General features: G+C 40.3%; 1 protein-coding gene across 1 annotated transcript in view; it reads right to left on the bottom strand.

Moving 5' to 3' along the window:
• LOC139477350 (phosphatidylinositol 4-kinase alpha-like) overlaps positions 1-25653 on the bottom strand; it is an 85347-nt gene that overhangs the window by 15105 nt on the left and 44589 nt on the right. The window contains exons 35-42 of the mRNA XM_071259903.1: positions 24713-24841; positions 22111-22197; positions 6197-6276; positions 4249-4430; positions 3549-3681; positions 2314-2439; positions 1822-1875; positions 414-534 (exon numbers count right to left, since the gene is read on the bottom strand). Coding sequence (XP_071116004.1) covers positions 414-534; positions 1822-1875; positions 2314-2439; positions 3549-3681; positions 4249-4430; positions 6197-6276; positions 22111-22197; positions 24713-24841 — 912 coding nt within the window. The remainder of the gene's footprint in view (positions 1-413; positions 535-1821; positions 1876-2313; positions 2440-3548; positions 3682-4248; positions 4431-6196; positions 6277-22110; positions 22198-24712; positions 24842-25653) is intronic.

The following is a 25653-nucleotide window of genomic DNA, read 5'->3' as shown; positions in this document are numbered from 1 at the left end:
CAGATCTCCTCTGTGGAGGAACGTACACAACGTTAGAAACAGATCTCCTCTGTGGAGGAACATACACAACGTTACATACACAATAGCAGAAACACATCTCTCTAATCATGCAACGTAGAAAAGGTTAACATGAGGTATTGTGAATGACAGGCCCTACGACTGACTGACAAAAATCATCGTTTTTCTCTCGTTTCAATAAGATAAGACATTTGAATGGAAGAGACTTTGCATTGGGAAGTACTGTCATACAGTCTCAGCCATCTACAAGACATTCCAGAATATTCTTTCATTTAGTTTTACATTTTGAATAGAGAACTTTATGATCAAGACACAATAGCATATTTTCCACTACTGTTTAGCTGTGGCTATGGCATCAGGTATCCACGGCAACTGATCCTAAGAATTCTCCATACCGTCCTTGATGGTAGAATCCTCGTCCATGAACATATTGGTCTTCATGTTCCACAGCAGCTGGTGGGCCAACAGCTGGGAGGTCTTGGCGGCCCACATGATGAACTCATACATGTAGCCCATCTGAAACACACCAGCAATTTATTACGCTGCTTTTAGCAATATTCCAGCAATATCACATCGGTGGACACCAGAAATGAGCTTCACACAATGTACCCATGTTGGGAATCGAACCTTGGTCTTCGGTGTGACGAGCGAAAGCTTTAACCTTTAGGCTACCCCACCACCCCTCAACTTATTCATAAAGCTCCCAATCTCATTAAAATCAGATCTTAGTTCTCGCTATCGCTAAACAAAGATCTGAGGACATCCCATTATGGGTCACGTCAGAACGACCTTTCATCCAGCCAATCAGAGCGTCGCTTACCAGATCATGAAAGTGACGGACGGAATGTTTTTTCTAATCATCCAACCTCAAAAAAATTAACAGAGGGTATTCGAACGAAAGTTACGTTTTTTTTATTATATCCATACAATCTAGGCTATCTATAAGCCATTTGAGAATGTTCTTTTGATAAGTTTTAAATTTTTTAATCGAAATACGTCAAAATATGTTTCGAAGCGTAGTCGCCAGTTTGAAACTTGTGTCATAAAGCTCGAGAAAGCTGCCTTCTGATTGGCTAATGTCGATTTCTTGTCAGTCATTTCATTGGTCAGTTAAAGTTCGCAAAAGGTCGTTCTGACGTGATCCGTTATGGGATGTTGTCAGATCTTTGTTTAGCGGCAGCAAAAACTAAGATCTGATTTTAATGAGATTGTAAAGCTCCTTTCTGGTCATCTTCCCGAGGCAAGAGAGTTAACTGACTCTATAAGTCCAGTTTCCACCCTTGCCGAACTAGGCTGGTATTATGGAGTTAAGATTTTGGCTGGACTAACAAGTCTATGCATTTTCCAATCAAAACCGAAATCTGGTTTGTAAACTGTCATGCAGATTTCGGTCGATGGCGGGATTTGCAAAGCATGTGCACTGCCAACTTGTTGTCAACAGATATTTTCCAAATCTTTTTATGTTTTTCATCAAGGTGCTGACGTGATTTGATGCACTTCACGATGTAAGACCCGTTTTATCACAATATAGATCTTGATTGTCGATCGGATTGTCTTGACTGGGCGTCGCTATTTTGTTTGAAGCAAGTGCAAGTGACACAAGACGGGGAATCTGTTTGGTCAATAGGAGAAGCATAGAAAGGACAGAACTCGTAATAGCCACTGGTGGACTACAGGACTAGTGCCAATTTCTAACGCTATAAATAGACCTCAAAAAGATCTATAGCCTTTTTCCCCCAAAGACCTGCCACAGACTATTTGTTAGAAACCGTGGCTAATGTCACGACTGACACCAAGTCTTACCGGGTCGTATCGGAGTGCCTGGACTATCTGTGGTATGTAGAACAGCAAAGCTTCCTGAAAGCAGACATATATTGATCACTCATCAAACAATATTACGTTCTCTATACCACAAATTTCAAACTATAAAACAGCATGTAATGCCTAAACACGCTAACATGCATCATATTGATACAAATTGATGGACATATGGATATATGACAGAGATCTCTCAGCAATATTCCAGCTATATGACAGAGATCTGTAAATAATCAAGTCTGGACCAGACAAACCAGTGATAAACATCATGAGCATCGATCTATGCAAATGGGATATGATGACATGCATCTTTCAAGTCAGTGACCTTGACCACCCGATCCCGTTAGTCGCCTCTTTTGACAAGCATAGGTTAGCTGAAAACCAATTCTAACCCGGATCTTCACAGGTGGTTTCAGTTTCAGTAAGTATGAGAGCCAATAGGATTCATCCGAATAACATGTGATAATGACTACTCACAGATGGGTGAGATCGCAGAACTCTAACAGCGAACTGTGCCGTGAGGGGATGTGGGGGGTACAGCCGGGAGAAGTAGGAGAGCGCCAGGACAGGGGAGACAATTCCCCAGGTCATCATGTGAGTCAGCTGAAACACAGGTGGACATACTTTATTATACATAATACAAAACACCACAAAACAATAAGGCTAAAAAAATAAATCTTGGTTCTCAGGCACCGCCCGCATCATCACAAAGTCGGCCGCACGTTTTGTTTTTATTTCCATTTAAAATAAAACAAAAAAAATCCTTAAATATTCCAACAGTAGTCAAATACTGTATTCCAGTATCTTACTCATCAAGGAATATATATATAGGGGGGCCCTTTCTCAGGTTGATTGTACGCAACTGTTTATTTGGTTACACAACTGTTTATTTGGTTACATACTAGTTTATATAGGGGGTCCCTTTCTCAGGTTGATTGTACGCAACTGTTTATTTGGTTACACAACTGTTTATTTGGTTACATACTAGTTTATATAGGGGGTCCCTTTCTCAGGTTGATTGTACGCAACTGTTTATTTGGTTACACAACTGTTTATTTGGTTACATACTAGTTTATATAGGGAGTCCCTTTCTAATTCACACATGGCACTAATTACGTGTTCTAGACCGTGAAAATGGGCTACATATCATGTAGCATAGTCCCTCTTCTCTAACACATCTGCAGTCGAACCCATCTGACAGACACTCCTGTCGCCCAAGGACACCCAAAATAAAACTCACAATAATATTTTACCAAGTAGGCTGTTTACAAGTTGAAACAAGAGTTTGCCACTAAGGTGGCTATATCCCCCGCCCCTGTTGCAGAATTTTTATGACATAATAAAATCTAAACAAACCCTAACCTTTCTTAACTGAGGTGGAACTTGTAATTGTAAAAAAAAGATGAGTTTGGAACCTAAGTCCATCTTGTTGCCATGGAAAGTAAAAAATTAATATTTCTAAAATTTCTAAATAGCAAAAGGCACCAGTTCAGCATGTACCTGACAGACCTGCAAAGTTTGATGAAAAAATATTGAACGGTTTCTGAGTTATGCTCCGGAAACGAAACGTGACGGACGGACGTATGGACGGACGAACGGATGGACGGAGCCCGTTTCTATACAAGGATAATTATTCCAACAATTTGACTAAGAAGCATGCTAGAAATTCAGCAGGGTAAAGGTTAGGACAGAGATGAGATGTTGATGCCTACCTCGGGCGCATCAGCCTCCACACTCTGGGCGGTGACGAGGAAGCTGAGGGCATCTGGGATGTGACATACAGCTTCGGGGTTGGTCCGTACCAGGCGGGTCACTTCCTTCACTAGGGCTTCCGACTGCCGGAACCTGCATAGGGTGTACATTAGACACACTAAAACAGGAGTCTATCCAAGATTCCAAAAAAAGTGTCCTTGCTAGGAAATTTTAGGAAAAAGACTGTTACTTAGCTCGAAAATCTGAAATTCCAATTTGGGTATTTTTGCTGATAAGTGCTGCAGGCTTTGGACCAAATATCAGCCTCGCAACAGGTCTAGAAAAATATTTATTGGACGTGCAAACATTCACAAATGATGTGAAACTTAATTGAACAAGTGCAATTATTACTATGAAGACAACCACCAGGTGACAGTATTTATGAATCTAGTGCCTGATTATATAACTCAGATAAAAAATTGCTGATTAGAAATGCATTAACTATTTGTAGCAGCAATAACATTTTTGAATCCCATGATGAGATTTGAAACCGAGGAACTTCCGATCCAAGGTCGGATGCCTTGTCCACGTGACCAAAGAGGTTAATCCTATCAACAAGCTGACATGGTACGGATGTCACCTGTGGGATGATTCCAAGCCCTGCTACATACTTATCAGACATTACTACAAACAGAATATTGTGCTTACTCGTCAACTTACCGAGAAGGAAGAAAGACGGCGAGGGATGGGGAAATGTCCCACGCTATCCTGGCCGTCTCCCGCCACTGTTTCTCCGTGAACGGCGACATCCTCCAGGCAGTGATCTTCTCCTCGTCGGGGATCTTCATCTCGGGCAGCTCCAGGGGGTTGTGGTGGGTGATGAGGGCATCCACAGTGCTGGACTGTCACAGAGATGGTCAGTCATTGGTCACTGGGGCTTCAGGTACATCACAATAGGTCAGGTCACATTCAAGATTATTGCACTTATATAGCGACATGCATGTGTGTGTGCTAAAATGTGCAGGTCGTTAAGGCTCTCAGCTTACTCTGCTGAGTTTCAGACAATGCCCTCTTCCAACTACAAAAGTGTAAAATCATGACATCCCTTGGCCCTATCCCCTACAAAAGTATAAAATCATGACATCCCTTGGCCCTATCCCCTGCAAAAGTGTAAAATTATGACACCCCTTTCCCTTACAAAAGTGTAAAAATATGACACCCCTATCCCCTACAAAAGTGTAAAATTGTGACAAACCTATTCCCTACAAAAGTGCAAAATTGTGACACCCCTACAAAAGTGTAAAAATATGACACCCCTATCCCCTACAAAAGTGTAAAAATATGACACCCCCTGGCCCCTAAACCACACACACTTGAGTAAAGAACAAACTGAAACATATTCAAACCCCACAAGAAATAATGATTATTAATCATAACTGTGATAATTTATCAAATTCAACTATATTTTCCCAACAAATTATGCAATATCAGAAAATCTATGTTGAGAGGTATGCTTATTGTGTGAACACACCAGCAAGTGACCTCTGACCTGTGTTTTGTCAGTTATGACAGGTCAGGTCATATGCTTGTCTCTATTCAGGCCAGGTGTGGCTGTTACGGGAATTGTGCATACTCCCTTGTATGAAGGCTGTATCATCATCAGTTCTCACTAACCATCACAATGGCTGCCTGTTCCTCACAACTATTACCATTTTCCTCTGTAAAATGACATGATTTGGCCACAAGAAATAAGTGAGTGATTGAGTGAGTATGGTTTTACGCCGCTTTTAGCAATATTCCAGCAATACATGTATCACAGCAGGGGACACCAGAAATTGGCTTCACACATTGTACCCATGTCAGGAATCGAACCTGGGTCCCCTGCATGACGAACGAACGCTTAAACCACTGTGCTACCCGACCGCCCCAACAAGAAATAAATTTGTAATTTTCGAAGTGCCAAGGCCAATTTGTTTCATCCATGTGGGGCAGAAGACATTCTATTTCTCACATTTGGTTTTGTAACTCACTCAGCGCTATTCCAAATACATGACAGTGGCCTGTAAATAACTGACTTTGGACTAGACAAACCACTGATTGATATTTTGAGCAACGATCCACACCACTAGGGTACGATGACACACTCATGGGCCACTCAACCTGATCACACGATCCAGTGAGTTGCCTCTTGTGCATGGGTTGCTGGGGACTAGGGCTGGGTCGAGTCCAACTTTACTACCCGGGTACCCAACCTGACCCTACCTGCTGTAGGTCTCAAGAGACTGGTAAAACATGTCCGATTGGGAATAGTTTGACCGTACTCCTGTCAAATTAAATTTAGATACATGTATAAACTGATCTGGTCATGCATACACTGAAGTTGACTGATGTTTTATCATAATGCAAACATATAAAGTCAGAAGGAATGTGTGCAAAGTCAGAAAGAAATGTGAACATATATCACTTATAGTGCAACCATAGAGTTCTAGATAATTTTTGCCATTAAATAATATAATCACGTGACTATCCACAGGTCCGGGTAGTCCTGTGGGTACCCGGGTCCTACTCAGTACCTACCCGACCCAGGTACCCGAGTTACCCATCCCAGCCCTACTGGGGACCAATCCTATCCTAGAATCCCCACAGGGGAATCCAGTTTGTGACATACCACAAGGGACAGAATAAGGTTCCTCTTCCTCATGTAGTCCTTGACGAGACTCGTGCCAGCTGCATGGTTCTTCCGGGCACCTACAAACACAGACACAGCTGTTAACCCCTCATTGCCCGATCACTATCAGTGGTTTGTTTGTTTGTTTGTTTGTTTGTTTGTTGTGTAACGCCACACTCAGCAATATTCCAGCTATATGACAGTGGTCAGTAAATAATAAAGTCTGGACCAGACAATTCAGTGATTGACATCATGAGCATTGATCTATGCAATTGGGATACAATGACATCAACCAAGTCAGCGAGCCTGATCACCCGATCCGGCTAGTCACCTCTCATGACAAACATGAGATGAAGACCAATTCTAACCAGGATCTTCATGACGGACCATCAATTGTAGAAGGCATTAATTTCATATTAGTCAGCTGATGATAACTTGAATTCTCCATTCATGTAAAACATGAAAATAAAAAAATAAAAAAAATATTTTTAAAATTTTCTTTTTGAGCTGCAGTGAGCTTAAACATTGTGTGAAAGCCAATCTCAACAATCTCAAAGCTGGAAATGATCCAGTTTTTCATCTTTTCCACAGACATAGCAGCTTAATATGGCTGAAATAAACATGTATTTCAATAAAACATAAACTTAAACATTCATATTAATAACAATCTTTGTATAAAATCTTGGGACATGAACACATGATCTGCAGGTTCACTGTTTCAAAAATACTAAATAATAAAAAGCCTCTAAGCATCTGTGGATAAACAGCCACACGGACAATTTGTCAAACGTTGCAGAAGCAGCTGATGATGAAGAACATGTGACAGAGAGTTACCTGAGACAGATGTAACCAGGTGATTATGTAGGAACATGTGACAGAGAGTTACCTGAGACAGATGTAACCAGGTGATTATGTAGGAACCTGTGACAGAGAGTTACCTGAGACAGATGTAACCAGGTGATTATGTAGGAACATGTGACATAGAGTTACCTGAGACAGATGTAACCAGGTGATTATGTAGGAAATGTGTACAGAGAGTTACCTGAGACAGATTAACCAGGTGATTATGTAGGAAATGTGTACAGAGAGTTACCCGAGACAGATGTAACCAGGTGATTATGTAGGAAATGTGTACAGAGAGTTACCCGAGACAGATGTAACCAGGTGATTATGTAGGAAATGTGTACAGAGAGTTACCTGAGACAGATGTAACCAGGTGATAATGTAGGAACATGTGACAGAGAGTTACCCAAGACAGATGTAACCAGGTGATTATGTAGGAACATGTGACAGAGAGTTACCCCAGACAGATGGAACCAGGTGATTATGTAGGAAATGTGTACAGAGAGTTACCTGAGACAGATGTAACCAGGTGATTATGTAGGAACATGTGACAGAGAGTTACCTGAGACAGATGTAACCAGGTGATTATGTAGGAACACGTGACAGAGAGTTACCTGAGACAGATGGAACCAGGTGATTATGTAGGAACATGTGACAGAGAGTTACCCGAGACAGATGTAACCAGGTGATTATGTAGGAACATGTGACAGAGAGTTACCCGAGACAGATGTAACCAGGTGATTATGTAGGAACATGTGACAGAGAGTTACCTCAGACAGATGTAACCAGGTGATTATGTAGGAACACGTGACAGAGAGTTACCCGAGACAGATGTAACCAGGTGATTATGTAGGAAATGTGTACAGAGAGTTACCTGAGACAGATGTAACCAGGTGATTATGTAGGAAATGTGTACAGAGAGTTACCCGAGACAGATGTAACCAGGTGATTATGTAGGAAATGTGTACAGACAGTTACCTGGGACAGATGTAACCAGGTGATTATGTAGGAACACGTGACAGAGAGTTTCCTGAGACAGATGTAACCAGGTGATTATGTAGGAAATGTGTACAGAGAGTTACCTGAGACAGATGTAACTAGGTGATTATGTAGGAACATGTGACAGAGTTACCTGAGACAGATGTAACCAGGTGATTATGTAGGAAATGTGTACAGAGAGTTACCTGAGACAGATGTAACCAGGTGATTATGTAGGAAATGTGTACAGAGAGTTACCCGAGTCAGATGTAACCTGGTGATTATGTAGGAACACGTGACAGAGAGTTACCTGAGACAGATGTAACCAGGTGATTATGTAGGAACACGTGACATAGTTACCTGAGACAGATGTAACCAGGTGATTATGTAGGAACACGTGACAGAGTTACCTGAGACAGATGTAACCAGGTGATTATGTAGGAAATGTGTACAGAGAGTTACCTGAGACAGATGTAACCAGGTGATTATGTAGGAACACGTGACAGAGAGTTACCCCGAGACAGATGTAACCAGGTGATTATGTAGGAACATGTGACAGAGAGTTACCTGAGACAGATGTAACCAGGTGATTATGTAGGAACACGTGACAGAGAATTACCTGAGACAGATGTAACCAGGTGATTATGTAGGAAACGTGTACAGAGAGTTACCTGAGACAGATGTAACCAGGTGATTATGTAGGAACATGTGACAGAGAGTTACCTGAGACAGATGTAACCAGGTGATAATGTAGGAACATGTGACAGAGAGTTACCCAAGACAGATGTAACCAGGTGATTATGTAGGAACATGTGACAGAGAGTTACCCCAGACAGATGGAACCAGGTGATTATGTAGGAAATGTGTACAGAGAGTTACCTGAGACAGATGTAACCAGGTGATTATGTAGGAACATGTGACAGAGAGTTACCTGAGACAGATGTAACCAGGTGATTATGTAGGAACACGTGACAGAGAGTTACCTGAGACAGATGGAACCAGGTGATTATGTAGGAACATGTGACAGAGAGTTACCCGAGACAGATGTAACCAGGTGATTATGTAGGAACATGTGACAGAGAGTTACCCGAGACAGATGTAACCAGGTGATTATGTAGGAACATGTGACAGAGAGTTACCTCAGACAGATGTAACCAGGTGATTATGTAGGAACACGTGACAGAGAGTTACCCGAGACAGATGTAACCAGGTGATTATGTAGGAAATGTGTACAGAGAGTTACCTGAGACAGATGTAACCAGGTGATTATGTAGGAAATGTGTACAGAGAGTTACCCGAGACAGATGTAACCAGGTGATTATGTAGGAAATGTGTACAGACAGTTACCTGGGACAGATGTAACCAGGTGATTATGTAGGAACACGTGACAGAGAGTTTCCTGAGACAGATGTAACCAGGTGATTATGTAGGAAATGTGTACAGAGAGTTACCCGAGACAGATGTAACTAGGTGATTATGTAGGAACATGTGACAGAGTTACCTGAGACAGATGTAACCAGGTGATTATGTAGGAAATGTGTACAGAGAGTTACCTGAGACAGATGTAACCAGGTGATTATGTAGGAAATGTGTACAGAGAGTTACCCGAGTCAGATGTAACCTGGTGATTATGTAGGAACACGTGACAGAGAGTTACCTGAGACAGATGTAACCAGGTGATTATGTAGGAACACGTGACATAGTTACCTGAGACAGATGTAACCAGGTGATTATGTAGGAACACGTGACAGAGTTACCTGAGACAGATGTAACCAGGTGATTATGTAGGAAATGTGTACAGAGAGTTACCTGAGACAGATGTAACCAGGTGATTATGTAGGAACACGTGACAGAGAGTTACCCCGAGACAGATGTAACCAGGTGATTATGTAGGAACATGTGACAGAGAGTTACCTGAGACAGATGTAACCAGGTGATTATGTAGGAACACGTGACAGAGAATTACCTGAGACAGATGTAACCAGGTGATTATGTAGGAAACGTGTACAGAGAGTTACCTGAGACAGATGTAACCAGGTGATTATGTAGGAACATGTGACAGAGAGTTACCTGAGACAGATGTAACCAGGTGATTATGTAGGAACATGTGTACAGAGAGTTACCTGAGACAGATGTAACTAGGTGATTATGTAGGAACACATGACAGAGTTACCCGAGACAGATGTTACCAGGTGATTATGTAGGAACATGTGACAGAGAGTTACCTGAGACAGATGTTACCAGGTGATTATGTAGGAAATGTGTACAGAGAGTTACCTGAGACAGATGTAACCAGGTGATAATGTAGGAAACGTGTACAGAGAGTTACCCGAGACAGATGTAACCAGGTGATTATGTAGGAACATGTGACAGAGAGTTACCTGAGATAGATCTTACCAGGTGATTTTGTAGGAAACGTGTACAGAGAGTAACCTGAGACAGATGTTAGCAGGTGATTATGTAGGAAATGTGTACAGAGAGTTACCCGAGACAGATGTTACCAGGTGATTATATAGGAAGCGTGTACAGAGAGTAACCCGAGACAGATGTTACCAGGTGATTATGTAGGAAATGTGTACAGAGAGTTACCTGAGACAGATGTAACCAGGTGATAATGTAGGAAACGTGTACAGAGAGTAACCCGAGACAGATGTAACCAGGTGATTATGTAGGAACATGTGACAGAGAGTTACCTGAGACAGATGTAACCAGGTGATTATGTAGGAACACGTGTACAGAGAGTTACCTGAGACAGATGTAACCAGGTGATTATGTAGGAACATGTGACAGAGAGTTACCTGAGACAGATGTAACCAGGTGATTATGTAGGAACATGTGTACAGAGAGTTACCTGAGACAGATGTAACCAGGTGATTATGTAGGAACATGTGACAGAGAGTTACCTGAGACAGATGTAACCAGGTGATTATGTAGGAACATGTGTACAGAGAGTTACCTGAGACAGATGTAACCAGGTGATTATGTAGGAACACATGACAGAGTTACCCGAGACAGATGTAACCAGGTGATTATGTAGGAACATGTGACAGAGAGTTACCTGAGACAGATGTAACCAGGTGATTATGTAGGAACATGTGACAGAGAGTTACCTGAGACAGATCTTACCAGGTGATTTTGTAGGAACATGTGACAGAGAGTTACCTGAGACAGATCTTACCAGGTGATTTTGTAGGAAACGTGTACAGAGAGTAACCCGAGACAGATGTTAGCAGGTGATTATGTAGGAAACGTGTACAGAGAGTTACCCGAGACAGATGTTACCAGGTGATTATGTAGGAAACGTGTACAGAGAGTAACCCGAGACAGATGTAACCAGGTGATTATGTAGGAACATGTGACAGAGAGTTACCCGAGACAGATGTAACCAGGTGATTATGTAGGAACATGTGACAGAGAGTTACCTGAGACAGATGTAACCAGGTGATTATGTAGGAACATGTGTACAGAGAGTTACCTGAGACAGATGTAACCAGGTGATTATGTAGGAACATGTGACAGAGAGTTACCTGAGACAGATGTAACCAGGTGATTATGTAGGAACATGTGTACAGAGAGTTACCTGAGACAGATGTAACCAGGTGATTATGTAGGAACACATGACAGAGTTACCCGAGACAGATGTAACCAGGTGATTATGTAGGAACATGTGACAGAGAGTTACCTGAGACAGATGTAACCAGGTGATTATGTAGGAACATGTGACAGAGAGTTACCTGAGACAGATCTTACCAGGTGATTTTGTAGGAACATGTGACAGAGAGTTACCTGAGACAGATCTTACCAGGTGATTTTGTAGGAAACGTGTACAGAGAGTAACCCGAGACAGATGTTAGCAGGTGATTATGTAGGAAACGTGTACAGAGAGTTACCCGAGACAGATGTTACCAGGTGATTATGTAGGAAACGTGTACAGAGAGTAACCCGAGACAGATGTAACCAGGTGATTATGTAGGAACATGTGACAGAGAGTTACCTGAGACAGATGTAACCAGGTGATAATGTAGGAAACGTGTACAGAGAGTAACCCGAGACAGATGTTACCAGGTGATTATGTAGGAAATGTGTACAGAGATTTACCTGAGACAGATGTAACCAGGTGATAATGTAGGAAACGCGTACAGAGAGTAACCCGAGACAGATGTTACCAGGTGATTATGTAGGAAACGTGTACAGAGAGTTACCCGATACAGATGTAACCGATGATTATGTAGGAAATGTGTACAGAGAGTTACCTGAGACAGATGTTACCAGGTGATTATGTAGGAAACGTGTACAGTGAGTGGGATTTATCTAGGCTTTTAGCTCCCTGGATGCCATGGGGACATACGAGTCCTTCAACCCTGAAGTCCAATAAAACTGACACTACATCACACACACGAAGGTCTGAAAACACTTTACAGTTGTGAATTCCGACTGGAGTTCTCTGTTCTGTGGAAACTTCAGTCATATTTGGCAAAGAAATCTTACTGAACAAGGCCTCTGAAAATTAGGTTCAATGTAAATATTCAATAATTTGACATTTGGTTTACCGGTAATCACCATTTATTACATTATTTTGGGTATGTCTGAAAATTTTAATATTGGATATCAGTGATCATTTGCATCTGTAACTTATCAAAAACACCATTGATCATTCTGAAATGTCACCAGTAACCATAGAATCATTAAGCATGTTTTGGAGAGTATGCAACACAAACGCCGAAGTGAACGTTCAACTATATTGGACAGTGTTTCTTGGACAACACTTAGCAAGTCAGTTTTTCAAATCAGTCTTATATTTACAATTAATGTTACACATCTTTTGTGTAAGGTTTACAGCCAGGGGTAGACTCCCTCACAGAATCAACTTTTCAGGACTAATATATAACTCAGTATCAGACAAATTAGAATTCTTAAAAGACAAATTGTCCAAAGTTGGGAATTTCTGTAAGGTTCTTAAATTGTAACAGTGCATTCTATGATGTTACAAACTGACGCTATAATGTCAAACAAGTCACATTTGCAAAGTCAAAACATATGATAATCTGAACTGGGACATCTTTAATTTCAATTTGGGATTTTTTACCAAAATCTACTGCTGAATTGACTATGATATGAGTCCAAATATCGGTCTCAGAAAGCATAGATAAATCCCTGTCTGTCTTGAGTCTTATTCAAATAGTTGCACATTGAAACAGCAACATACAATAAATAGGAGATGAAGTAGATGTGTGTAGACCAATCACAGATTACCTGAAATCAAACACCCACGTCATGGATGATATATACCTTATTCGACGTAATAAGCGCCCCACTCTAATAAGCGCCCACGGCGATATTTGCCAATATAATGGCTAGTGAACAATCCCAATTAGTACCCCTTCCGATTGATTAATGTAGACAACACTTATTTATTCGGGTATAATACGCACTTGTGTGTTATATGCACCCTTAATTATGGGCAATTAACTTCTAGAAACATATATCTGTCGTGTATAATACGCACAGGCTTTTCTTTTGTATCATTCAGGCTGTCAGCATAAACCACGAAATTTACAATCGTTCAACTCTGGGGGGTTTTCCCCAAATTTTTATTCTAATAAGAGCCCCTATTTGTAATTTTGAGAGTGCCCTGGGCGCTTATTATGTTGAATACGGTACGTGAAAGACAAGGAACAGATGAGCTTAGTGGAACAAGGAACACAATGGTGATGTTACTATTGTGAAGCCTGATTAAATGATATGATTCCTATATATCCTGGCATTCTCAGTGTTCCCGTTTACCGGTATTGACCAGTTTCTTACTGCTAAAATTAGGCATGGACTGGTAATTCATGTGACTGCCAGTCCCTGTGGACCGGCTAATAAAGTACTATATAAATTTTTGTTGTTGAACAAAACACTGGCGATATTCAAATAAGTATTTTTTTTTATCGAAGTCAGGATGTCTGTTACCATCAGGGTTTCCCGTTGTCCATTTTAAGTACAAGGAAATAACATTTCGCTTTGGTTTGAGGTTAAGTTTATATTCGTAGCGACGTCATCCAGAAGTATAAAAAAAAAAAGAGCATAAAATGTGACTGAACTTTTTGTAAATGACGAGTAGATCTTACTAGGTTAATTCAGAGATGACGTCTTTGCAATCGAACTTAATGTCGAAAGAATTAAAGCCAGGTAATTTTCATATGTTTATTTATTAGTGGAAAGTTGGGACTGACAAAAAATAGGGGGGACTGGTAATTTTAAGTGTTGCCAGTCAACCAGTACTGGTGGTTTCAAAAGCCAGCGGGAACACTGATTCTGTTCACCTGATGACGTTATTTGCAATACTATAGGAAGTTTAGTTACTGTGACCATCTAACATATCTAAGTTCCACCCAAACTGACAGAAATAATTGTTTTTGTTTTATTTACGTGTGCCATAGGGCACCTGTAAAGCCATTTAGGTGCGCCATTAGGAACTTTAGTTCGCAAGGAGACAAATTTTATTGAGAATTCAGCTCCATAAGCACATTTATATGGTATGCAGTTTCCATGTATTTGTCAATTTTACTATTTATTACTTGCTTTATATAATAAATGTCATCATAGGTATTATATATGATATGAAGAAATATGATATGAGTGAGTGAGTGAGTATGGTTTTACGCCACTTTTAGCAATATTCCAGCAATATCACAACGGGGGACACCAGAAATGGGCTTCACACAATGTACCCATGTCGGGAATCGAACCCGGGTCATCGGCGTGACGAGCGAACGCTTTAACCACTAGGCTACCCGACCGCCCCAGATATGATATGAAGTGTGCCGTTCTGCATGTTCATTCTAACCTGCCATGATGACTTTAACCATGTCATTGGCACTCAATACGAGGACTTTTCTACCCTGAATGACACTGAATGATGATGGAAGCACTTCTGACCAACATTTACAGACCATACAGATCAGGGCCCTGTTCCACAAAGCGATCTTAGCGCTACGACGATCATAAGCCTATGCTAAAGTATGGATATTATGATCACCTTAGTGCTAAGATCATGTTGTGGAACGGGTCGACACACACAAAAACACGAACAAAGCATGGCATGGACATAATCTTATTACCCGACACATCATTATTATTTTTAAAATAAGCATATATTCAATGCCTGTGTACAAACTTTGAAATAGGCAAATAAATAATCACACCTATGCTTGGGATAGTCTATAAAAGTTTGTTAGGTAAACTTACTATTCATGTTTAAATGATGGCTAAAGGAAGGATATCACTCATTTAACATTTCAATCGTCAATGCCTAAACATCTAAGCATATTATCAACTGAAAAAAGCAATGTCATTAAAATCAGATCTAAGTTCTCGCTGCCGCTACACAAAGATCTGAGGACATCCCATTACGGGTCACGTCAGAACGAACTTTTGTAAACTTTGACCAACCAATGAAATGACTAACAAGAAGTCGACATCAGCCAATTAGAAAGCAGCTTTCTCGAGCTTTACAGCACTCGTTTCAACCCGGCGACTTCCATTTCAGACTTGAGAAATATGTTGACACAGTTCTCGATTAAAATTTTGAAAACGGACATTCATGATTGTCTAAGAAATGGTTGCGATTGTAAGGTAGTGCTTCCCACGTACTGTGCAAGGCCTCTTCCGTTCAAATGTTTATACCATGGAAGCGAGAGATAGACGATAATTTTGACAGAACCAGTCGTACAGGCCGTAACTGTTGTTCGGAATACCCTGTGTTAACGTTTTCGAGGTTGCATGATTAGAAAACACATTCCGACTGTTACTTTCATGATCTGGTAAGCGACGCTTTAATTGGTCAGATGAAAGGTCGTTCTGACGTGACCCGTAATGGGATGTCCTCAGATCTTTGTTTAGCAATAACACTAACTAAGATCTGATTTTAATGAGATTGCTGAAATAAGCCACTCCAACCAGACAACTCAAGAACCTGAATCCACAGAGGATGGCAAAGTCTCATTATTGACAACAGTACAGTTAGTGCTGGTTACAGGAACAGCATGTCAAAAGCTTCAGCAGACCAAGCAGAGTTGACTCCAGTGGAGAAGTCAGTCAGTTAGTTCTACACTGGACACAGCATGCAAACACCACACGCTTCAGAGAACATGCTCTAATTCAAGGCATCATCAGTACAATGTTAATATTCTATGTGAATATTTGTGTGTCTGACTGTCCACATTCTAACAGCAGTAGATTTAACTACAAATTTGTATGTTGCCAGCAGGGCTTGCTTCTTTTAAAAGTTACTGGCCCTTCTCCAATCTAACTGGATAAAACAAAATGGTGGAGGCCACGAAGTGGCCAAACTTGGCTCTAGCTGAGCTCTGAAAATGTTAGAGTGAGTGAGTGAGTGAGTGAGTGAGTGAGTCAGTATGGTTTTACGCCCCTTTTTTTGTAATATTCCAGCAATATCACGACGGGGGACACCAGAAATGGGCTTCACACATTGTACCCATGTCGGGAATCGAACCCGGGTCTTCAGCGTGACGAGCGAACGCTTTAACCACCAGGCTACCCGACCGCCCCTGAAAATGTTAGAACTCCTCACCCCTAAAACGTTTTTTCCTGCACTCCGAGCTTCCATTTGCCTCATTTCATGGTGATTTATGAGCAAACAAAGATGTTGTTGTATACAACATAAAAAATGGTGGCTGGTTGTCATTTTACCGAGATGATCCATATAAAAAAAATAAACATACACGGAGAAGGGGTGAAATTGACTAGCCCTATGGGCCATCTACTTTACATTTCAGCTTGCCCTTTCTTATTTTAACTGGCCATGGACCGATGGGCTAGCAGTTAAATCGATTCCTGCCTAAAGATAAATGGTACCGCAATGGAACATCTCTTCTGAACATTGTTAGCTGGTTTTGATTATACAAGTCATCCTTGATCATCCAGTGTATTATAAATCTAATCTATATTGCCAAATACCTAATCGCCACACATTTTTTTTTTTTATTTTATGGGCCCGCCGCCCATACTGAAATGCAGCTGGAAAAGAATTGAAATAAAGATGAAAATATTTATCATTATCATGTCTCCTACTACAAACATAGACCCTCTTGTACAATAAAAAAATGTTATAAAATTCTATGTCTACATCGCTATCAGTGATTCACAAAGCCAGCTGCAGTTTTAACTCAATGGCAGATTGACTTCCACATAACTAAATAAATGATTGACAAAGCAATTTTTTTTTATCAAATAGCATGACACTAATAACATCAAACATCTTTTTTAAGTGAGAGAAATTCTGTGCTAAGTTAGTAAAAAGGGTGATGGAGATGTGGATGGGGGAACTCCACCCCAGTCAGGACAGAATACTGACTCCAAGATGACCAGTTCCCACTTTATCCCTTTAATGCCAAGCGCCAGGCAGGGTAATAACAAGTACCATTTTTAACAGGTTTTGGTATCAGGATGAGAAACAACAAAACCTTCTACTCTCTGGGCTGATGCTCTATCCACTAGCACACTAGGTGGTCATGGAAAATGGAGGAATAATGCACTGTATCGTCAAGGATGAACTGTCTAGTGCCACAAACAGCTCCTTGTCTTGTCTCTGATTTAAAGAACAGCCTTCTACCATTATGACAAATTGGTATTTCCTGGTCTTTCGGCTACTGTAACAATGCTTCAAATCTGAGATCACCTGTGGCATTTCCCTACAGTATCACAACAGCAGATACCAAGAATGGGTTTTACACATCCATGGGGAGAATTGAACCCAGGTCTATGTCATGGTGAGCTACTACCTTAACCAGTAGGCTAGCACTAAACACACCCCAGAGTTCTATTTTTATCCTTGGCTCTGGTTTGAAACAACAGACTATAAGGACAGTCTCATGCTCTCAAGTTGTGATACCAGCAGAATTCATACAGGGAAACTTAATTAATCCAGAGACTACCTTTACTAGTGTTTGTTTTTCTTGTTTGTTGTTTAACATTGCACTCAGCAATATTCTATCTATACGACAACTGTCTGTAAATAACCCAGTCTGGACCAGACAATCTTAATATTGTGACCACGATCTACGCAAATTGGGATGCAACGACATGCATCAACCAAGTCAGCGAGTCTGACCATCCTTTCTGGTAAGTCGTCACAAGACCGTTACAACAAGATTAAAACTAACCTAGATCTTCAGAATGCACATTTCCAATGAAATTGTTTGGACAAAGTTCCAAAGTTCAACAAATCATTTTTTTACTAAAATATAGATGATTCCAATGGTAACTGTCCAGAATGTATGCTTTCTGGATTAACAAGGTTCACTTTATATCACCGTATATTTCAATGTAACTATCCTAACAATGTACCATTATTTAAACATGATCATGTTGATGTAACAATAATCTTAACACATTTAAGTAATTTCATAATCAATAATATTAACTCACATTGCACTTTTCCCTTTACAGAAATATAACATTGCTCACAGAGAGCCATGCAAACAATGTCAGAGACAGGTTCTTGGCAGGGATGCAAATTAAACCAACACATTAATCTTTTATCATATGTTTAGTGCCACACTCAGCAATATTCCAGCTATATAATGACAGTCTGAAAATAATTGAGTTTGGACCAGACAATCCAGTCATTGATACCATGAGCATCAACATACGCGACTGGGAAACAATGACATACACCAACCAGCAAACCTGACCAAAATCCTGTTAGCTGCCTCTTATGACAAGCACAGTCGCCTCTTATAACATGCACAGCCGCCTCTTATGACAAGCACAGACGTCTCTTATGACAAGCACAGACGTCTCTTATGACAAGCATAGTCGTCTCTTATGACGTCTCTTATGACAAGCACAGACGTCTCTTATGACAAGCACAGCCATCTCTTATGACAAGCACAGCCGTCTCTTATGACAAGCACAGACGTCTCTTATGACAAGCACAGCCGTCTTTTATGACAAGCACAGCCGTCTCTTATGACAAGCATAGTCGTCTCTTATGACAAGCACAGCCGTCTCTTATGACAAGCACAGCCCCCTCTTATGACAAGCACAGTCGTCTCTTATGACAAACACAGCCGTCTCTTATGACAAGCACAGCCGTCTCTTATGACAAGCACAGCCCCCTCTTATGACAAGCACAGTCGTCTCTTATGACAAGCACAGCCGTCTCTTATGACAAGCACAGCCGCCTCTTATGACTAGCACAGCCGCCTCTTACGACAAGCACAGCCGTCTCTTATGACAAGCACAGACGCCTCTTATGACAAGCACAGCCGCCTTTTATGACAAGCACAGCCATCTCTTATGACAAGCACAGCCGCCTCTTATGACAAGCACAGCCATCTCTTATGACAGGCACAGCCGCCTATTATGACAAGCACAGCCGTCTCTTATGAGAAGCACAGACGCCTCTTATGACAAGCATAGTCGTCTCTTATGACAAGCACAGACGCCTCTTATGACAAGAGTGGGTTGCTGAAGACATTAATCTGAATAGTGAAAAGAATTTTAATCAACACGTCTGAAATTCTACTAGCCGTCAGTATATCTTTAACAAATGGACTAGGACCAGCAGACTGGTTGCATCCCTGCTAGCAGAGAGCTGAGGGACACAAGAAAGCTGACTCAGCATGTTCTCATGCAAGAGAGCGAGAGAGAGAGATGACGTCACAAGTTGACATTGTGGACCTGGTAACACCATAACACCAGAGTACAATACCGAAAGGAAAACTCAGAGACATTCATCAATATGAAATGAATGCATAAATAAATAATCATAGGACAAACTTAACTACTTAATGATTACAGGAAATGAGAAACATACATAACCATTCAAAATATTACAGAAATGTAAATGCTTTGTTCATATTGTATTGTTTTCTGTTTGGAAGAACTATATGGGTGATTGCCATCGTGGCTAACTCCAACCTCTGTACTCCCCTGTTCTATAAGAAAAAGGGCTGAGAGGTAGTGGTTTAAGCGTTCGCTCATCATGCTGAAGGCACAGGTTCGATTCCCCACATGGGAAAATATGTGACGCCCATTTCTGGTGTCCCCCACCATGATATTGCTGGAATATGGCTAAATATGGTGTAAAACCATACTCATGTCGGGAATCGAACCTGGGTCTTTGGCATGACGAGGGAACGCTTTAACCACTAGGCTACCCGACCCCCCTTAAAGATTTAGAAGGTCCAAAGATACATATACTATTGCAGCAATTTTAGGGGCTCTGTGACCCCATTAATTGTAACATAGTCGTAGTAATGCAACAACAATTTTATTATTTCTATGTTCTTTTTCTGTTCATCTACCCACATCTGTTTCTTGAAGCTTAAAACTAGGCATGTAGTGCTATCAAGAGCGATGATCCACACTATCTTGACATTATGACAAAAGCAATCATAGCACTTTGACTATCATAAGTCAATGAATGGCAGATATGACCGTCTCAGTGGTAAGATAGCTTTTGGAGTGAGTGAGTGAGTGAGTGAGTGAGTGAGTGAGTGAGTGAGTGAGTGAGTGAGGTTTAACGCCACTTTTAACAGTATTACAGTTATATCGCGGTGTGTCAGCTTAATGTGGGAGGAAAGCCCGAAGTGATGCAGGAAACCAACGAGCACAGGCATGGTGCTGACAAACCTAGAAACATAATCGGTGCAAACCGGGATTCGAACCCACAATCGTAGGTTTCTGGCGGGCCAGGGGGCGCAACTCTGCATAGCGAATCATGGCACCTTAGATGACTGGGCCACCCGTGTCCCCGATCGCTTTTGGAACATGACCCTGGTCACACAATGTAATTAACAGACCCAGCCAGATTAAGACAGTTCTGGGGGTACTTGGGACCTTTTCTGTTGCGAAATTGTATTCAAATGAGGCCTATTGATAATGAAATCCTTCATCCATGTTAGCATGATTAGCATATGAGACTGATGTCATTATGAATGATACGGAGTGAGTGAGGGAGATGGGTTTAACACTACTTTGACCAGTGTTTCATTATGTCATTAAACTTAATCCCAGTGTTTGTTTGTGCGTTGTTTAATGTTGCACTCAGCAACATGAGAGTGGTCTTAAAATAGTCAAGTCTGGACCAGACAATCCAGTGACTGACTGGATCGATCGATCTACGTAATTGGATACGATGACATACATCAACCGAATCAACAAGTCAGACCACCCGATACCAACAAGCATTGGTTGCTGAAAATCAACCCTCACCCAGATCTTCACAGGGGCTTAAGCTTAATGAGGGAAGAAAGTCAAAAGAGAAGCAAGACATTTATCACTTTCCTGATACCTATATGAGCATGCGTATGGTGCTAACTGGTCAAAGCTCATAATCTGGGATTCAAACACACAAGTAAGTAACGCTTGGGTTGTACACTCCCCAGGGAGGGAGAATGAAAAATCCATTTACCAGAGAAATAATGCTTGTTATAAAGTGATAGCTGTTTATGTGGCCTCCATGGGCAGTTTGGAGATATTTTACCAGGGTTTAAATTACTAATTCATGCTATTCCTTTTTCTAGTATAACCCATTCTAAATCCATTTTTTATTTAATTCCACTTTTTATAGATCCAATATGTCAGCCACCATGTAAAACCACATGTGTTGATCCAAATATTTATGAACCAGATTTGAGCCATATAAATTGACTTTGAGAACCTGAAATGACTTGTTTTCAACTGTTATTAAATTCTATATTTTAAGTTCTTAATTATCTTCAGGACAAGCACCCACTTCATCACTAAGTTCAATCATTGTCAATATGGAAAACTTTGAGAGCAGGGTAATTACCACATGTTTTCTAAACGTGTTCCTGTTTTTATCCCTTGTACCACTATTTCCACTTTGATTTAAACATGTTAATAAAAAACAAACAGTTAAAGAACTGATTGCACGCATTGGAAATAAATTCTGATAACTGAAATAAAAGTAACATCAGAAAACAATGGTGAGTATGAGCATGAACGTGACAAGCTTATTATGACTGACATCATAATGAACAACAGCATTCCCTTCATGCACTACAATAGGTCTACACAAACACAACTAGTTGTCAGGCACTCAATATAATACTTGCCGACATATAAAAACTCAAGATCGGTGGCGCGTGTTTCTATATGACCGTGAAGACCAAACACAATAGAATGACGCTGGCCGCCTACGACTAATCAGAAAATGAGAGATATGGAGACATAATTCTATTGGATGAAAGCTGTGAGGAAACATGTATGTCTAGGAAGCAACAACCTCGCACAATGGATCTAGAAAATGAAAGGTATACATATATAACACAAGGAATGACAATGACATTAAATGCGCAACTTTAAGATGGACTTATGTCTTCTCATCATTTTATTTGAGATCAGTTGTACATTTATCTGTCTCTTCTGAAAACTGGCAGCCAAAGTGTGTGACATTTTGCTGATGTCTTTTCAAACACATTATTTGCATTATTTATTACAGACTCGTTCAGTTGTGAGCAAATATCGAACATTTGAGAGTTTGAAATGTTTACAGGTGAAGTTTGGATCTAGTAGCGAAATATGCATAAGATGCATAAAAGTAGGAATTTTCACTGGATGATGTAGACTTTGACTATTCTTGTTTTAAAGTGTGTGTGTGAGGGGGGGGGGCTTCTCCAGTTACACACACTGCTACTGCTATTTATTACAAAATATGCATTGTAGTTTTGCAAATATAAAAATTATGAAAATCTTTTGTTCACTTTCTGCCTTTTTGTAATTTGATATTCCATTTCATTTTGACAATAGGTTCGTACTGTCAGATGACTTGTAAGTTTGAAATGTTTTCGACGAAGATACATGTCCATCTTTCATGTCTAAAAACTTCTCCAGTAAAATGAATGTTGAACAAGACAATATTCCTGCAATCAATTTCTAAATGCATATATAGGACATTACACATTTCATACAAAAATAACACAAGATTATCTTGACCTGCAGCAAGAATTATTTTAGTTTAGGCGAAGCGGCCAATAACATGTCATATCACAGTGTTCCTGTTTACCGGCAATTACCAGTTTTTACTGGTACAATTACCGGTAGGCTTGGACTGGTAATTCAAGTGACCATCAGTCCCTGTGGACCAGCAAATAAAGCACCTTATAAATCTTTGTTCTTGAACAAAACATTGTCGAAATCAGTAAAGTAGTCTCGAACCAAAGTGAAATATTCCGGAGAAAAAGAGAAAATTGTGACTGAACTTTGTGTGAATGACAGGTAAATCTCACAAAGTTACTTCAGATATGACATTATGAATTTGTCAGCCATGAACGTACACTGCATTGTTGATGATGTCGAAAAAGAAATAAGACGATGTAAAAGTTGGGACTGACAAAAATTAGGGAGGACTGGTAATTTTTACAGTTGCCAGTCCATCGGGACTGGCAGTTTCAAAAGCCAGCGGGAACACTGTATCAATGTAATGTCATTGATTGTTCAGGATGTCACAGACAGTTTCATGTCATTCCAACAATGGCAAGAAAGTGTGCATAATACCCCAGAAGATAGGGCAGGCATACCCATGGGGAGATAGGGTAACCGTGGTCTCTCATGGTTCTGTGAGCTGGACTCTTCCTCCCATGGCCAGCCAGGGCTCCAGATATTTTATTAAGCCACAAAGTATTTACTCACACATCACATTGGGTGTTGATAATTTTCAATATAGTTTTACTCCATTTCGTCCAGTCTATATGGTATTTTCACACTCCTTGAAATACTTTTGTGTGACGCAAGTGTGTAACATGTCGTTTAAACTCACAAAAGCGATAAACATGTCCAATTACCAATCAGCAATATTCCAGTACATTCAACCAGCCAATAAGAACTGTAATGTACGCAAGTTGAAAGGATACATTGAGTTATTACACAGTGTTGTTATACTGTCGTTTTTTTAAATTTTTTCATACGTATTTGTACGCAAGCAACTCAAAATTAATTGTGCAATAGTTATATATTTTGCATATTTTACACAATTACGCAGTTCATCTGGAGCCCTTGGCGTCTATGTATTATGGCTAGTACATCCTGCCACATGTTTGTTTGTTGTTTAACGCCGCACTCAGCAATAGTCCATCTATATGACAGCGGTCTGTAAATAATCGAGTCTGGATCAGGCAATCCAGTGATTGACATCATGAGCATCGATCCACGCGATTGGGTTACAATGACATGCATCAACCAAGTCAGAAGCCTGACCACCTGATCCTGTTAGTCTTACGACAAGCATAGTCGTCTATTACGGCAAGCATGGGTTGCAGAAGACATATTCTACCCCGGATCTTCACGGGTCCTGCCACATCTAAAGGTATCGGGGGTTAAAGGGATTGGGGATCTCACATGGCTGTTGGCAAAACACAGATAACTGTCAAACAATCTTCATAAAACCATAAAGATTATGCAACACAAATATAACCAGGCACCAGTCTATGAAAAAAGGGCTTCATTTCTATGAGTGGGACATCATAATACTCTCATGACCAGGAATGGGATACTCTTGCGTGCATTGGATGAACAGAGAGCACTGGGCACACTGCACATTAACATAAGAGTATGGTGCATTTAGATTTTATATTGAACACATTTTTTGCTGTCATAATTGTTTTTTCTTAATCAGCTATTGCTGAAGTATCTCCATGGTCACAGTGTAATGCTACATACTTGCAGATCTCTTGGAGTAAGTGGACGACCCACTCTTGATGGTGTTCATCCAGCTTCCGGTCTGGGATCTCATGTCGGTAGCCATGCCGCTGATTGTCAGAGTGTTGGCAGTGCTGGCAGACTCCTCGTCTGGTCAAAGAACACATATTCAATCATTAATGTCTTCTTGGATAATACTGTAGTAACTTAGTTACCAGAAAAATCATTTATAAGATTTTGTAAATTTTAGATTTCATTACATAATTTCAATGTCGTAAATAAAAAAAATATTGATGCTGTTAATAGTGTTTGTACCAATTGTGACAGAGGTGAAATTGAAGATGAATTCCACGTCTGATTAAGTGGAACAAGTATTCCCAGTTAAGATCTACATATCTTCCTTTCTTGAACAATGACAATAAATCAGAAATGTTGATGATAATTGTTATCAACTCACAAAACAAACATGTTATTGTTTCAGTAGCTACTTAGGCTTAAAAAAATAATTGACTTGGTTCTCAGGCAATGACTTTTGAAAACATCGTGTGGGCGGGGTGGTTTTTTTTATTGCTTGTTCAAACTAGTATGTAACCAAATAAACAGTTGTGTACCATCAAACTGGGAAAAGGCCTCCCTACATAAACAAGCACACAAACTCCTATTGCCGCCATGACCATAACACGAGATGCGCTGTAAACCAGTGAACATGAAAAGGGAAGTAAATGTGTGCTATACTGGATTGCATTGTTTTTAAGTAAAAGGATTTGTTTTTTTGTTTTTTTAAATGGAAATAAAAAAGAAACATGAGGCAGACTTTATGATGATGCAGGCAGTGGCTGAGAACCAAGACTATTTTTTTTAGCCTTATATAAAACATGTTTTAATATCAGATTCAAGAAGATGTAATTTCTGTATATTCAGGTGACAATATATTATGAGTTAGTTTCAATTGTACTATAGGC

This window comes from Haliotis cracherodii, unplaced genomic scaffold (assembly GCF_022045235.1).
Source record: "Haliotis cracherodii isolate W230 unplaced genomic scaffold, xgHalCrac1.p SCAF_33, whole genome shotgun sequence".
In the NCBI taxonomy this organism is placed as follows: domain Eukaryota; kingdom Metazoa; phylum Mollusca; class Gastropoda; order Lepetellida; family Haliotidae; genus Haliotis; species Haliotis cracherodii.
The sequence above is the reverse complement of the archived record's forward strand: the minus strand, read 5'-3'. Positions and strand labels throughout refer to the sequence as shown.